The sequence below is a fragment of the Culex quinquefasciatus genome, chromosome 3, assembly GCF_015732765.1.
Source record: "Culex quinquefasciatus strain JHB chromosome 3, VPISU_Cqui_1.0_pri_paternal, whole genome shotgun sequence".
NCBI classification, from domain to species: Eukaryota; Metazoa; Arthropoda; class Insecta; order Diptera; family Culicidae; genus Culex; species Culex quinquefasciatus.
In genome coordinates, this window is record NC_051863.1 from 38613264 (window position 1) to 38629015 (window position 15752).

The window sequence follows — 15752 nt, forward strand, 5'->3', positions numbered from 1 at the left end:
ATCTGTTGAGCCCGCTCTCCGACGTTCGTCGTCCGTCGAACTGGTGCGCGCGCGTTCATCCGTCCCACCGTGAAAATTATAAACAAAAACAACCACCCGTCTCCACTCTGTTTCGGTCCGCCTCCACTCCGTGCCAGTCGCGCTCACCATGCTGTGGTGCTGATGCGAGAGCGTCACGACGCTCCCGCGCTGAGCCGATGGAGAAGAGTATAGTCGCACACTCACAGCAATTTGAGAGTTTTGTTATTGACGTCAATGCCTGTGTGGCCTCCGCTGTCCTTCCCGGTGGAACGCCTCTTCCAACTTCTCCTCTTTCTGGGATAAAAATTGGGCTGTGTGATTTTTCACGTACGTGAGACTTCTTCCTTCCACTCTGAAAAAAAAAATCCTTATTTACTCCGCTCATAAGGGATGATTTTTCCGGGAAAATTGCTAATACTTTGACTTCCAAAGATCTCTTTTTTTGCCTTCCTCACCTTGTCGAGGAAAGGCTATAAAATCATTTGCAAAATGAACTAATTTATTTGGCATACTAGACCCACCTTCACGTATACATATCGACTCAGAATCTCAGAGAAAACATGTCTTATCAATTGGAGATCCGACAACCATTTCAAAAGCTATGACTACTAAATTAAATACGTTTTAACAGTTTAAGGATTTCAGATCATTTGATGAAAATGATGCCCATATCCGAGGGACAATACCTTTTAATAAAATGTGTAATTGCCATAGATTTTTAATATTCAATAGTTTTGATTTCAGAATTTTTTTTGGATGGTATCAAAAAATTTCACAAATTTTACATTTTTTAACATTAAAAATTTAACCATTAGTTGCCGAGATATTGGCATTAGAAAATGAGGGGCTATTTTAGATAGACTTTGAACACGTACTATTTCTTGATTGTTTTTCTTTAATCCTCTGTATTTCAGCAACCGGTGGTCCAATCTTCAATGTTTCTTAGACGAAATTTGAGGAAATTTTAGGAACTATTCATTATTTCACAAATCATCACTCATGGGCACATTAAAAAAATTAAAACTGCAAATATTTAGCTAAAATCAAACTTTAAGTAGTCATATCGCGAAAACGGTGCACCTTATCAATATTTCTTCAAAGTAGTGTCGATTGCAAGTTCAATTTATTTCATTAAAAACTCCAGTAAAAAAATGGGTCAAATGTACACATATCAACATACCAAAAAATTTGAAAGATGTATGTAGAGATATTTTGCGTTACGGTTTGTTTAAAAATTAGTAAATATGGATTTCCATACAGTGATTCAAAATACGTCGATCAAAACATGTTTTTTTCAAATGTTGTTTGTAGGAGCATTTTACCATGGTGTCGATTTCTGGAAAAGTCAGGGAAAACCTGGAATTGTCAGGGAATTTTATTTGACCTGGAAAAGTCAGGGAAAGTCAGGGAATTTTAAGCTGGGTCAGGGAATTTTGATGATCTTAAAAATATAACTACAAAATTTCATTTCTTTTTGAAAATTCGCCCTTGATGATGTATTTGAATGTCTTCCAGGCCAAACTTTGCAACATTAATAATATTTAATTTTTTATATTGGTCAGTCCGGAAGGAACGCAAAACTCTATATAAAAATGCTTAAGAAAAGGGTCATGAAGAAAAGGCATTTCTTCGCGCGTTGCTTGTTTGCAATATGTTTAGGTTTAAAAATCAAATAATTTGGACTTGCTTTGTTGAAAATTACAAATTACTGGCGCACACAGGGTGGGACAATACGAGGCAGTTGCCCCACCATCCTCAGAGATTTTTTCTAAAATTGGTCGTTTCCTCTGCATATAGGGACCACAGAGAAAATCATACATTTTGTCAGAAAGATTAAATGATTAAAAAATTCGAACTTTTGAAAATTAAAAAAAATCTTAAATTCTAAAGCTCAAAGATTCTAAATTTTAAAAAATTCTGAAATTCTGATATTTTGGAACTGCTGATTTCTTAATTTTTTGAATTCTTATTCTATAATTCTGAAAAAAATGTAAGGTCAGAATTTTTTCCAAAATTTCACGTTTGTATTCGTTATCTAAATTTATATTTTTCTCAAAATTAAACTGAACAATGCTTTAAAAATGATCCAAAGTAATCTAATTTTGTGTAATCTAAAATGTAAGCAAAATAGTGATGGTGAAATGGAATTAAAAATTAAAAAAATAAATTCAAGAATTAAAGAAATAAAACAAAAATTTATGGAATAAACAGGGTTGTTACGGACGGCGCGAAGTTGGCGCGGATCTCCCGCGGTAGCAATTTTGATAAAAAAAATATTGGGAGAAATAAAATTACTTTCAACTTTAAAAGAAAAATATTATTAACATTCAGGATAATTTTCTGTTTTTTTTTTTCGTTGAGTGTAAAAACTTTGATTTCATTTTAATTGAATTTTCTTCCTTGTTTTTATTTTCTCAATAAGAAACGTCGAAAGATGAAGATGAAAATTATGAAGAGATTTTTTTTTCAAATGTGTTGTTGAGGATTTCTTAAATAAATGTTTTACGACACTCAACTTTCTTTTAAACATGCTGACTCTGAATACGTCTGCCTGTGTGGATCAATCGGACCGCGCACTGGACTCACAATCCAGAGGTCGCCGGTTCGAATCCCGGGGCGGACGCAAAAAAATTCTAAGTGTAAATATAGGTATTCGGTGCCCTCTCCCCGTGCCCATACCTTCACACTTAGGAGACCCGGGAGGCGGAGTCTTGTCGCAAAAAGAACGATACACGCCTGTGGATCCGTTGACGAAACCGCAAGGTTTAAGAGGGCCACATTATAAGGTGTTACGTCGATTCCGTTCCGTTTCCGACTCTGAATATTTAATTTCTTTTAAGTTTTGAGTATTTTTTTTTACCCTTATTTAGTGTTCTTTTATACTGGATACATTCAATTTTAATCTTGTGAATCTTAATCATGTTTTAAACTTTTCTCGAAGATACAGACATTAGGATGTGGGTGTACTGTGCTTATATCCAAAATATGAGCTTGATTAGACGTAACAGAAGCTGGCCTTTGAATTTTAGATAGGATTCAACCAGTAGAAATATTTTTTTTTTTAATTTAAACATGTCTGCCTGTGTGGATCAATCGGACCGCGCACTGGACTCACAATCCAGACGTCGCCGCTTCGAATCCCGAGGCGGACGCAAAAAATTCTCAGTGTAAAATAGCTAGTCGGTGCCCTCTCCCCGTGCCATACATTCACACTTAGGAGACCCGGGAGGCGGAGTCTTGTCGCAAAAAGAACGATACACGCCTGTGGATCCGTTGACGAAACCGCAAGGTTTAAGAGGGCCACATTATAAGGTGTTACGTCGATTCCGTTGAAGAAAAATAAAAAAATCAAAACATTACAAAAAATTCAGCTCCAACATTCAAAATTGAATTATTCAGAAATTTGGAAATAAAATTAGAAAAATAGTATCAAAAACTCAAAAAATATATTTAAAAAATTTAAAAGATCCAAAGTTTTTAAATTAAAATTTAAAAAATCTGAGCAAAAAATAACAATGAAAAGAACAAAAAATTATTGTTATTGTTATTATGATTATTATTTATCTTTATTAATGAGCTAACATCCGGAGGTTCAAGGAACACAAAATTTTTTTCTTATTTTCCTAAATTCTTAAATTCTTAAATTCTTAAATTCTTAAATTCTTAAATTCTTAAATTCTTAAATTCTTAAATTCTTAAACTCTTAAATTCTTAAATTCTTAAATTCTTAAATTCTTAAATTCTTAAATTCTTAAATTCTTAACTTAAATTCTTAAATTCTTAAATTCTTAAATTCTTAAATTCTTAAATTCTTAAATTCTTAAATTCTTAAATTCTTAAATTCTTAAATTCTTAAATTCTTAAATTCTTAAATTCTTAAATTCTTAAATTCTTAAATTCTTAAATTCTTAAATTCTTAAATTCTTAAATTCTTAAATTCTTAAATTCTTAAATTCTTAAATTCTTAAATTCTTAAATTCTTAAATTCTTAAATTCTTAAATTCTTAAATTCTTAAATTCTTAAATTCTTAAATTCTTAAATTCTTAAATTCTTAAATTCTTAAATTCTTAAATTCTTAAATTCTTAAATTCTTAAATTCTTAAATTCTTAAATTCTTAAATTCTTAAATTCTTAAATTCTTAAATTCTTAGATTCTTAGATTCTTAAATTCTTGATTTTTGTTACCATCTCAGATTACAGAAAACCTGGTAAAATTTGAAATATTTTTGGAGTTATTTTTTTCGGTTAGAGACATTTTGAGAAGAAGATGTCGGAAAATTTTCTTCGATTTTTCTAAGTGACGCTTTGGTAAGATTATCGAGTTTGAACTGTATCTTAAATTTAAAATCTCAAGATCGAGGATTTACTATAATTTTTAATTTTTATTATTTTTCTTTATTTAGGTTTTTTGATCAAAACTTCTAAAAGTTGATTTTTTTTTTGCCAAGATGTTTGTTTTGGCTTTTCTCTCTAGTTTACCAAATCCTAGCAAAAATACATTTTCAGCGTTTCAAGATTCTGTGTTCTGAGTTACAAAATTGAATTTATTATGATACTCTTTTGTATGTTTGCCGCATAATAATTTATCTTGAAATGACGCGGATTTTGCGTTGATTGGGTTTCGGGATGGCGCGGATTTTTTTTTTTTTCGATTTCTCTGTAACAACCTTGAATAAAGAAATTTGAGAGTTCAAGAATTTATAAAATATGGTCTCTTCGGAAAAGTTGTTTCAACTTTAATTAAGATCCAGCATCCGAGATTTCATAGGGATTGTACAACTACATTTTACATATTTTTCCCAAACAACAATCAAGGGCTTACAAGGAGGAGTTCCCGTGGTCAGATTGAGCTTAAATTTGAAATCTATTCCAATACACCCAAATATCTAAGTTTGATAAATAATGACTTTTTGAAAAGCTCGAAAAAAAAAAATTTAAGGCTCTGGTCAAGGTAGACATTTTTTTTTTTAAATTTCATAGCAAAAATATTTAAAAAAAAATATTTAAGAAGATGTTTTCTTCAAATATCCAGAAAAAAACCGTTAACTTTAAATACAAACATTGTTGAAAAAGACCTAGATCTTTTTTAAAACCGTAAACATGTACTTGAAAAATTCACATTTAATTGTATATTTTTCTTAGTTTTTTAAAATCTTAAGGTTCAGCAAAATTACATATTTTTTCAAGTGGAGACAAAAACTTTTAGTTTATTTTTTATAAAAACACAATCAAAAATGGCATCGACCTAAAAAAAAATAAAAAAGTCATTGAAGTTTTTCAATATCTTAAATTTCCAGTATTCAAAAAGGAAAATGCATGAAACCATATGTTAGTAAAAAATAGAAAATAAAAAAAAAATTGGTGGTCTGGAGAGGTCAGGGAAAAGTCAGGGAATTTTATTTTGGGATTTGGATCGACACCATGTTTACAAATAATGATTAATGTTTATTTAAATTATCTGTTTCAGGTAGGGCTTCCAATTTTCCCGGCTTCTGAATTTCCCGGGAAACGGGAACAATATTTTGTAAACCCCGGGAATTCCGGGATCCCGGGATATTTTTAAAAACAGTCATAAAATCTTTGTTTTCATTATATTTGTTATGTTTTTCAAGCTTAAAATCATAAAATAACTCTAACAAGAATGGCAGTTTTTAGATTTTTAGAGATTTGTTTTTGCTCTTTTTTGTACTTTGGATTTTTAATGCACAAAAATGTCTAATCCAATGTGATTCAATAAAATAAGTCTCATATATGCTTAAAAATCCTTTTAAATGTCTCAAATAATAAAGATAACAAATAAAATGATACCAGACAATGACATTTTTAAGATAAGTTTAGACTTTCATGTTTTATATAATTTTTTAACAAACTATCACCAAGTTACTACCGCCAACTAGGGAAAATCGGGACAACAGTTCGACTAAGTACAGGAGATTTTAGAGCAATTAATGGAAATCGGTGTACTAATTGTTTTGTTCTGTTCCTGTTCTAGCCGATATCAATAAGAAAAATCGAAACTTCATACAAAAAAATTACTCAAACTGCAGTATTAATTCGATTCATTTGTCCTAATTTGCCAAAGATGTTTGATGAACATAAATTTAAAATATTTTTTCAAGAATATATAAAATTAAATAGAGATTATTTAAACAATTTTCTCTTACAAGCCAAACGAATGGTGAATTTATTTTTATTTTTCACGATTTCTAAGTATTCAACTGTTCATCTATTTCCACAACAAAATCTAAATATCTTGTTTTTTCCAATTTCGGGAATTCCCGGGACAAAATATGAAAAATCCCGGGATTCGGAAATTCACGGTTTTTGAAATATCCCGGGAATTTTGCACTAATTTCAGGGCTGTTTTCCAGAACTATCATTGACTCTTATTGTTCATAGAGTGAATAACACAATCTACAACTAATAGAAATCTCTATGGTTTATACTCCATGTCACAAGGAACAACTTTGTCGAAGAGCGCAAAGAGATTAGTCTTCTTCGAAAAAAGCCGCAAACAATTTGTAAATTATCCCTCAATATTATAATTTTTTTGGGAGCTATCCTGACAGCATTTGTTGCCTTTTCTCCTAAAATCCTTCTATTTATGAGCAATTTTTTACAAAATAGGCCAATTTCGACCATTTTTATTTTTTGTATTTTTTGATTTGGCAAAACCTTATGGGGGCCTATTTTGTGACATTGGTTCACCCATACAAGTCTCCATACAATTTTGGCATCTGTCCATACAAAAATGGTACGTCAATATTCAAACATTTGTAATTTTTGAGTGAATTTTCTGATCAATTTGGTGTCTTCCGCAAAGTTGTAGGTATTGTTGAGGACTATTGAGAAAAAATAGGCATACGGAAAAAGAATTGCCGATTTTTTAATTAACGTTTTATTTACAAAAAATCAATTTTGTTCTAAATGAAAAACAATGAAAAAATGGCCCTTCTGGGTCAATGTAGATTCGAAAAGTACATTAAATTTCCCTTAAAATGACATGTTCCAAAAATATTTACAGTCGAGTAACGGAAAATGGCAGGGTTTTTAAAACTTTGTTAGTGTTTTTTTTTTCGATGAAAAATACGTTTTTTCGGAATTCTGAGTACGCCAACCAATCGCGCGTCTAATTTTACATAAAAGTCCCTTTGACACCAAATTTCTATCTCATCACCGTTTCAGGCTGCAAATTATTGAAAAGCACCTCTTTTTTCGCATGTTCAAAAGTGGAAGGGGTCACGAGATATAAAAAACGGACCTCGAATTCGTGATCAGAGACAAAAGACAAACCCCTTAGGACAAAGTTTCACGCAAACCGAAGAGGAGTCGGAGCAACTTATCCCGATTTCATGTGAGTTGGTAGAGAATTACCCTTTTATTTTATTTTTCATCCTCTTAACCTCGACTAGAGCCGTGGACCAAAACTTTAAGGTTGTAGATGGTGTCATTCACTCTTGGGGAATTGACAATCAATGATGGTTCTAAACTCAGGGTCCAGAAATAGTAAATCGAAATGAAAAAATAATCACGACTTGTAAAATGCTTCTACAAACAACACAAAGAATTTTTTTTTGTTGATACATTCTGAATTAAGATTTGAATGTTTTTCTAAAACAAACATGGCTAACTGGTATCATCCTTCAGAGCCTTAAACAAAATTTGTACTGGCCATACTTCGCCCCTAAAATGTTTTATTTATTTATTTATTTATTTATTTATTTATCTATTTATTTATTTATTTATTTATTTATTTATTTATTTATTTATTTATTTATTTATTTATTTATATATTTATTTATTTATTTATTTATTTATTTATTTATTTATTTATTTATTTATTTATTTATTTATTTATTTATTTATTTATTTATTTATTTATTTATTTATTTATTTATTTATTTATTTATTTATTTATTTATTTATTTATTTATTTATTTATTTATTTATTCATTTATTTATTTATTTATTCAAATATTTAAATTGTCAAATTATATGCCCATTACTCCAACATCACTGGAAAATTATAACAATAATCCTAAAAACTCAACGTGAGATGAATTTCATTCATGGGCATCCGCATCATCATCATCATCATCGTCTACCGACGACACCAATCTCTGTTTCCAACAGCTCACGCGGGTAGACCAGAAGGAGGATATTTGCGGAAATCAGTCGGTACGGATTGTGCCTTCTAGAGAATCAAAAACAAATCTCCAAACCGTCTCTCTGTGCGTTTAAGTGTGATTGATTGCCGGACAGCACACAACGATAGAGTCGATTTTGATACGAACTTTTTGTTTTGGAACGTTAACTTTATTGAGTAATTCGATTTAAAATGATTCAGTACATAGCTTTTTCAGAAAATTAATTGTATTGCAATTTTAACAATTAATTTATAGTTCAAAATTGAGAAAAAAAACTCTTTCAATAAAAAAAATTGAGAAGGTTTCTCACTCATTTGCAATCAAATCAAATTCACCTGTCACCTTCCAAATTATTTGCCATTTCCAGGCCTCTTTCTGTTTTTGTGCGTCCGTTTCAACTGACGAATTGTCGTCGATGGCGATGTGTTGGTTGAGCCCGTTGAATTGTTTGCGCAAAGTCACTGCGGGACTAACAACGTACACGTGTTTTTCTGATGAACATTATAGATTTTTTTTGTGTTCGTTTCCTTTCGTTTTGATGCCGCTACTACTCACAAACACATTTTAGAGTTATAGGTCTCTGAAATTTCGAATTGTTGATTTTCTATTTAATTTGACAGATTATTGACCAGTTCAAATCGATTTGCAAAATGAGGAATTATATTTTGAGTAATTTTCTGATGCGAATCACCGAACCAACATCTATTTTAGTAATTCAGTACAACATGGACACTTTTCTAAAAAGAAATAGCCTAGCTGTTCTCCATAGAATTGCTCAGTAGTACAGTAAAATGCGCTGAGATGTACGCCAATGTCATGGGGGTAATTACTAGTTTCGGTTGGGTCACACATTAAACCTCCACATACAGAGCTAGATGAAGTGCCGCGGAGCAAGCAGATGAGCTGAGGAGAGCAGCAAAACCCAGCTAACGATCACATCACATCGAAAAGCCTTGTTGTGGAAATTTAATGACCCTCGGCTGAAAAAAAACAGCCATACCAACAACAACAACAACAACAAACAGCTCAATCGAAAATTTAAAGTTTTACCTGTGCGAGCTTTAATTGTTGGCATCGCGAAACAACCACCATTATGGCTACTTTGTAAAGACCGGCGAAAGTATTTTCGGAAAATGAGGCTAGGCCAAAATGGAAGTAATTATTGAGTCAAGAGGTCACCGTGTTGCACGTGTCTGGGTTACATTTTTGGTGCGAATTATTGATAATTTTGTTTTAAGAGGGCAAAGAAAAAAAAATCGTTTATAATATCAGATCCTCATGCTAATTATTTTGCCCGGTTAGCGCAAAGATAAAAAAAACCTAAATAAAATATTTTTTTAGAAGATTTAGAAACTTTTTTAAAAAATGTTAAAATAAAATAACTAATTTTTAATGAATTGCATATCACAGTCCAAAATGGATTATCCGAAGCCTCGATTAAACGAAGTTTCAATTATCCGAAGGTGTATGGAACTTCGTCTTTTCGAATCACGATTTTTTTTTTTTGTTATTTTTTAGTTCATTTCAGACTTCCTTTTTTAGGGATCATTTCAGACCTGTACTGTACTGTAGTCATAGTTCCAGAGATCTACCTTAATACGATAAATTAGTTTCCAAAAATTCATTTCGACGATACCAGTTAATGAAAACTAAAAAAAATAGTTTCAGCAGTGGAATAAAATCTGCAAATCACGTATTTATTAGATCATATGAAATACCAGCTAGGTTCTTCAAAATTTCAAGAAAATTTAAGTGCAATCAGCTCAATCAGCATTTATGGGTTGATTTAAAAATCATTTGAGTTTCTGAAAATTTTCGATGTTCTTCAAATCTTAGATTTTTGATAACTAATGATTGCAAAACAACAGAACTAGTGTCAATGCATTTAAAAAAAATGTATTCAAATTTTGAGACTATGGTTTGTTATTTTCAATTTTAATACTTTTTTTTATTTATTTTTTCACAAAAAAACACATTGGTGTACATTAGGGTGCCTAGAATATTAGACTTTTTTCAAAACCTCGCTTTACAAGCCGATTATTGTTCCTTAAGCTATTTTTGGACTCTGGGTCAAATATCAGCAGCATTAGTCATAATTAACTCATTGAAAATTTCATGCTCTACAACTTTGTAGAACATTTCAAAGCTATAAAACTCGATCCTGAAAAGTTATTTGCGATTTAAAAAAGTCATTTTTGTATGAAAAACTTTTTTTACACCGGCTTCAGGCTCGGGTATCAATGGGTTAATCTCAATCAATTTCGCTCAAATTTTTCACACAACCCAAAAACCCGTTTTTAGCTTGTGGAACTCTGGGCACCCTAGTGTACGTTGGTATTTCATGAAAATTTAAAATGTGTTCAAAGAAGTTCAATCATGCTAAATGCAGGCCAAGGATTCATACCTAAGAGCATGCAATGGCACTGACCTTGTTGCGTGCTCTTCGGTTGACGTCCACGTAAGGAACATCCTGGAAGGAGCGTAACTAACTACATCCGTAGTTCTGTTAGATCATCCGAATTATCTTGATCAGAACAGTATAGCTCTGGTTTCTTGCGAGTGTCCTATTTTCTTACCTCCACGTTGGCTTGGTTTTCATGATGACCTAGCTAGTGGCCTGTAGAAACGGATCGTAAACCTTTGACCACCTCGGGTCAAAGTCGAGACGGCTAAAAGAAAGGGGCGCGACAATGTGGGAAAGGGAAGTAATTTGTGATTGTAGATGGTATTGTTTTGATTCGCAGTATGTTGAGTCAACTGCTGTGGATGTACCTGAAACATCGCACAACGGGGTTTCTCTTCTCTTCATTCCCAGCTACCACCTATCTCCTATTTTTATTTTGCTCTTCTGATTCCCAATTCTTCACTGATTCTTCTATTTAATATCCAACATTTGATTTTAATTTTACTAACTTTTGATTCTCTTATCTCTCAAAGCTTTTCCACTCTTTTCTATCAATTGATACTGCTGTAACAAATTTTGTTTTGTTTTTTTTTTTTCCTTAAAAATATACTTTTCCTTAATGTACTAGTAATATCAAGTCTATTTATCATTCGCCTAATCTTTTTTGATTTTATTGCGAATTTATTTATTTGAATAATTCTTTATCTGTCCTATAAATTATCATTACTATAATCTAAGCATGTTTTGTATCTCTATTTATTCACTATTATCTAATTTTACATCTAATACATCTAGCTTCTCATTTTTATTCTTTAAAATACGCTCATCACTCTCTTACTATTGATACCTGATTTTTATAAAATAAATTCTCTTTTATTGTCGATTGTTTTCAATCTTCACCCTTTTTTTCAAACAAAGGAGGTTTGAGCCCTTACTCAATTTATGGAATGGTTAAAGGATTAACACAAATATTACTATTGTATTTTTGGTAAACTTTTATAACATGCTTAGGACCAAAAATTGTAACAAAACACCGCGACAAAAGAAATAGCAACAGATAAACAGACTCAACAATAGGGAAGATTTCAGGAGAAAACAATACACAGTAAATAACAATAAGTTTTTGAATTCAAACTAAAAATAAAACAGTTTTTGCTTTAATGAAAGTTGATAGGTACACCCTACTTAATGTACCACCCCCGGCCGAGTTAAAATGCGTAACCGGAAAAGAAGGTGTGCATGCCTGGCACGAACACTCAAAGCGTGTTCTAGCGTGCTGCTCGTACTGACTCAGAGCAAGGGTGAGATGTAGGTGTAAGGGCAGTGCGTGTTCGTCGGGAACCTAGTGCATAAGATCGGTCAAGGCCCGTTCTTACACTGAAAATTGCGAATTGCGAATTGCGAAAGAAGTTCATTCATGCTAAATATGATTATAAACGCAGTAAAATGCATTTTAACTAATTTTCAGTTCATTTAACTTTAATTTTCATTAAAAATTAGAAGTTTTTCGAAAAAAAAAGTTTAGGTTTGGTTAGGTTTGGCTTTGATCCCTGCAAGGGGTTTCCGTATAGTGTCAAACTGGTCACTAGTCCGAAATCACTTGGAGTTTGAGCATGTAATTCTGATATTCTTGAATTACTCAGTAATTCCGGAGTAATCCTGGTAATTCACGATAATTCCTGTAATTAGTGGCAATTCCATGATTTTTATTTGTGAAAACATACCACAGAAAATAAATAAAAACAATAAAAATAACTGTTAAAAATAATTTATTATTCGCTAAAAAAAATCGCATAAAAAAACCGATCTCATCGGTAAACTTCAATTATACCAAAAATATTGGTACACTTGTTGTCTTTTACCGATAATCCGGTTTATTAAAAAGGAACCAAAAGTTTTTTTTACCGATTTTCGATTGTTTGAAAATGACCTGGTTTACCGATATTCAGTTAAATTTTGTTCAGTCAGAATTCGAGGGTTTTCTTCAAAGTAGTATTAATTTAACCTGAATTACGAATTGAGGGCAGGTATAGCATGGAAAACAGCGGTTTTTCACTCGAACGAAGATGTGTACAAAAATGTAAGTATCGGTTCAGAAATTATCAATCAAGCCTTAAAAATACTTCTTTTAAAATATGCTGGAAGCTAGGCAGTAATTCTAAGTAATTCTTAGTAATTTTGAGCAATTTTGTGTAGTTTCTGGTATCCCAAGTAGGGGAACTATACCCTTTCTCAGCCTATTTCTATTATCGGCCTATCAGCACTTTGATCATAAATTACAGCTTTCATGAAGTGTTTTGGACTGTTCCAAAGTAATAAATAGCTCAAATAAAAGTGAGCAAGCAACTCTTTATTGTTAATACAACTGAAAATGGTGATTGGTCTAACGATTCAGAGTGATTAAAATGGGTATATTTTCCCTAATTCTAGAAAGCAAAAGTAATCCGTTACATATTGCCAGTAATCCTGGTAATTCCATCCAGACTGGTCAGTAATCCTTGATGCTAGAAACCCCTTGGATCTCTGTTGAAAGATTTTTCAATTAAATGACTGTATAATTGGATTTTTTTTTTCTTTTTTTTTTTTTTTCTTTTTTTTAAGGACCCTCCATCACACCCCCACACCAAAAAGCTCATAATTGAGCCCCCTGGTAGTGGTCTCCTTAAATGCTCAGCTAACAAAAGTTAATGTAAAGGACGAAAGCAAACTAAATTTATGCTGAGAACATTGTTTTACAAAGAAATGCTAATATTGGTGGGCAATGAAGAATAACTACTGCTAATACTAAGGTGAAATCCCAGTGGAAAAAAAGATTTCCTTTTAAGGGATCCACAAAACTAAAATAAATGAAAATAGCTCGACTAATAAAGAGAAATATAACCTATTTTATGTAATCGGTGTTAAGTGTATTCTATTGGAACAGTTCGTGTAACTTATGTTTTAAATGCTGTTTTAATCTGATTTTGAAAATGGAGGTGCTAGTGGTTTGTTTCAAATCAAGGGGAAGTGTGTTGTATTTAGTAGGACCAATGAATGATATGCGTCTTTGACCAAGGTTGGTTGAAGCTTGCTCACGTCGCAGGTGGTCATTTTGTCTAGTTGAATGAAAATGTGGTGCACTTGGTAAGGTTATGTTATGGTGCATTACAGGATTATTTAGAAGATTGTGCACAAATACTAATGTTTGATAATCCCTTAGGTAATTCAAGGGAAGTATTGTATGAGATAATTCGGAATACAGTTGTAAAGTTGGGTACAGTAATGGTTTGTAAAAAATTGTTTTGAGACAGCGATTTTGGAGTGTACGAATTTTCTTTAATGAAGTACTGGAGGCATAGCCCCATGTTGACACAAGGTGATTCAGTTGGGAATGAAAATACGCAAAATAAAATTTTAGTAGAACATGCCGAGGAACAAAATTTCGCACTCGCCAAAGCATGCCACATAAAGGGGCCAATTTCTTTTCAACGTGATTAACTTGGTATGCCCAGGAAAGTGTCGGGTCTAAGTGTATTCCCAAATATTTAAAGCAATTAACTTTTTCAATTTCTTGATTCCCTAGTCTTGGATGTTCGTGTTCTGTTATGACTTTACGAATTGAATGAAATATCATGTACTTGGTTTTACTAAGGTTTAACGACAAAAGATTAGCATCAAAGAAATTTTTGAGTACTCCCAGATCAGCCTCAATTGATTCAATTATTGTGTTAATATTTTTATTTGAATTAGTGAGAAACAATTCAAACTTCCTAGACTATTTTTTTCAACTTGCTGAAAATAAATATGGGACCTTTATGCGAACATAAGTGTATTCAGCTATGTTTTTGAAATGTTTTGGTTATCACCTTTCATTTGCAACGTGGCGAGCTAAAATTGGTTCAGCCATTCCGAAAATATGATTTTTCGAAAAAGTAACAGAATAAAAACGGGTCAATTATTTTGACCAATGGAATCCCATGCCCAGTTTGATCCAAATCGGAGCACTATCGAGTTGGATCCTGCTGCTTAGGCGTGGAATCACTGTACATATCATAAACTTGTCAAAGAAACTCACATTTTATAGAATAATGCCATACAAGTGTAGTATTTCTTAAACAGTTTGAAAAGCGTATACCATTGCTGTTCCGGAATAACTGAATGATTGACCAATGTGTCCATCAAACATGAATCAGCAAATTTATCCCTTTTTTTGTCTCAAAAACTTCACATGATTAACGCTTTAACCGGGGAAGCACCTGAGTGTGCCATCTACACATTATGGTTTACCATCACGCAACGTGCAAATGAACCCCTCTTCTAACATGTAAAAAACACCTGTACAAGCCGCCAGTGTGTGCTAGTAAGGGGTGCTGCTTTTGGTTCACCCAAAGATCACCTTGAAGAGCCCGTCGACAGTCTCGTCGGGCGGTCACTCAGCAGCTGAACATTGACATTGGACTTGGAGCGCGCGCGTTCCGACTCCACCACCATCACAATCATCATCATCGCATTGCAAGCGAATCACGCGATGAACGTGAGTGTGTGTTGTCGTGAGTAAATTTCAAACATAAACAATCCCCCCCGCACGCGCCTCGCTTCGAGAGAGAGGGAGAGAGTAAACAGAGGAGTGCAAATCTCCAGCGGTTGTTTGCGCATGCTCGCGAGTGAACCTCCGCGAAGTCGCGAATTCTCGCGCGGCTGCTGCTCTCACGAAAAGTTCGCGAGCAGGTGCCGGCATTCTACATGATGTGCACAGATGCGGGTACAGACTTGTTATATTTTTGACTGTTTGATTTTTTTTCAAAATAATGTGCGCAATTTTCTTGGTATTCATAAACTTTAATTTTGAATTGAAAAATTAAAAAAATCTTCAACTACTCAATAATTAAAATATAATTTTTTATCTGATTCTTCTCCAGGAAAAGGACGTCTACGGGAACGAGGTGCAGCGCTTGGGGCGACCCCTGCCGGTCGAGTATCTGCTGGTGGATGTGCCCGCGTCCACGCCGGTCGTGCCCCTGTACACATTCCACGAGCGAAAAGACGTCAGCCAGTACTTCCCGGTCGAGAACCGGCTCATCGATGGCCACATCCAGGACTTTTCCGCGCTGAGCGACTACCTGGCCCGGTCGCGGTCAATGGACTTTTTGGACGTAGGTTTATTAGCAGGGTTGAGACGAACACTTGATTATTGACACTT

General features: G+C 33.1%; 1 protein-coding gene across 2 annotated transcripts in view; it reads left to right on the forward strand.

The window, feature by feature from the left end:
* LOC6039388 (nuclear protein localization protein 4 homolog) overlaps positions 1-15752 on the forward strand; it is a 48117-nt gene that overhangs the window by 31644 nt on the left and 721 nt on the right. For both annotated transcript variants that reach the window (XM_038265920.1, XM_038265921.1), the window contains exon 6: positions 15472-15705. In XM_038265920.1, the coding sequence (XP_038121848.1) occupies positions 15472-15705 (234 nt within the window). The remainder of the gene's footprint in view (positions 1-15471; positions 15706-15752) is intronic.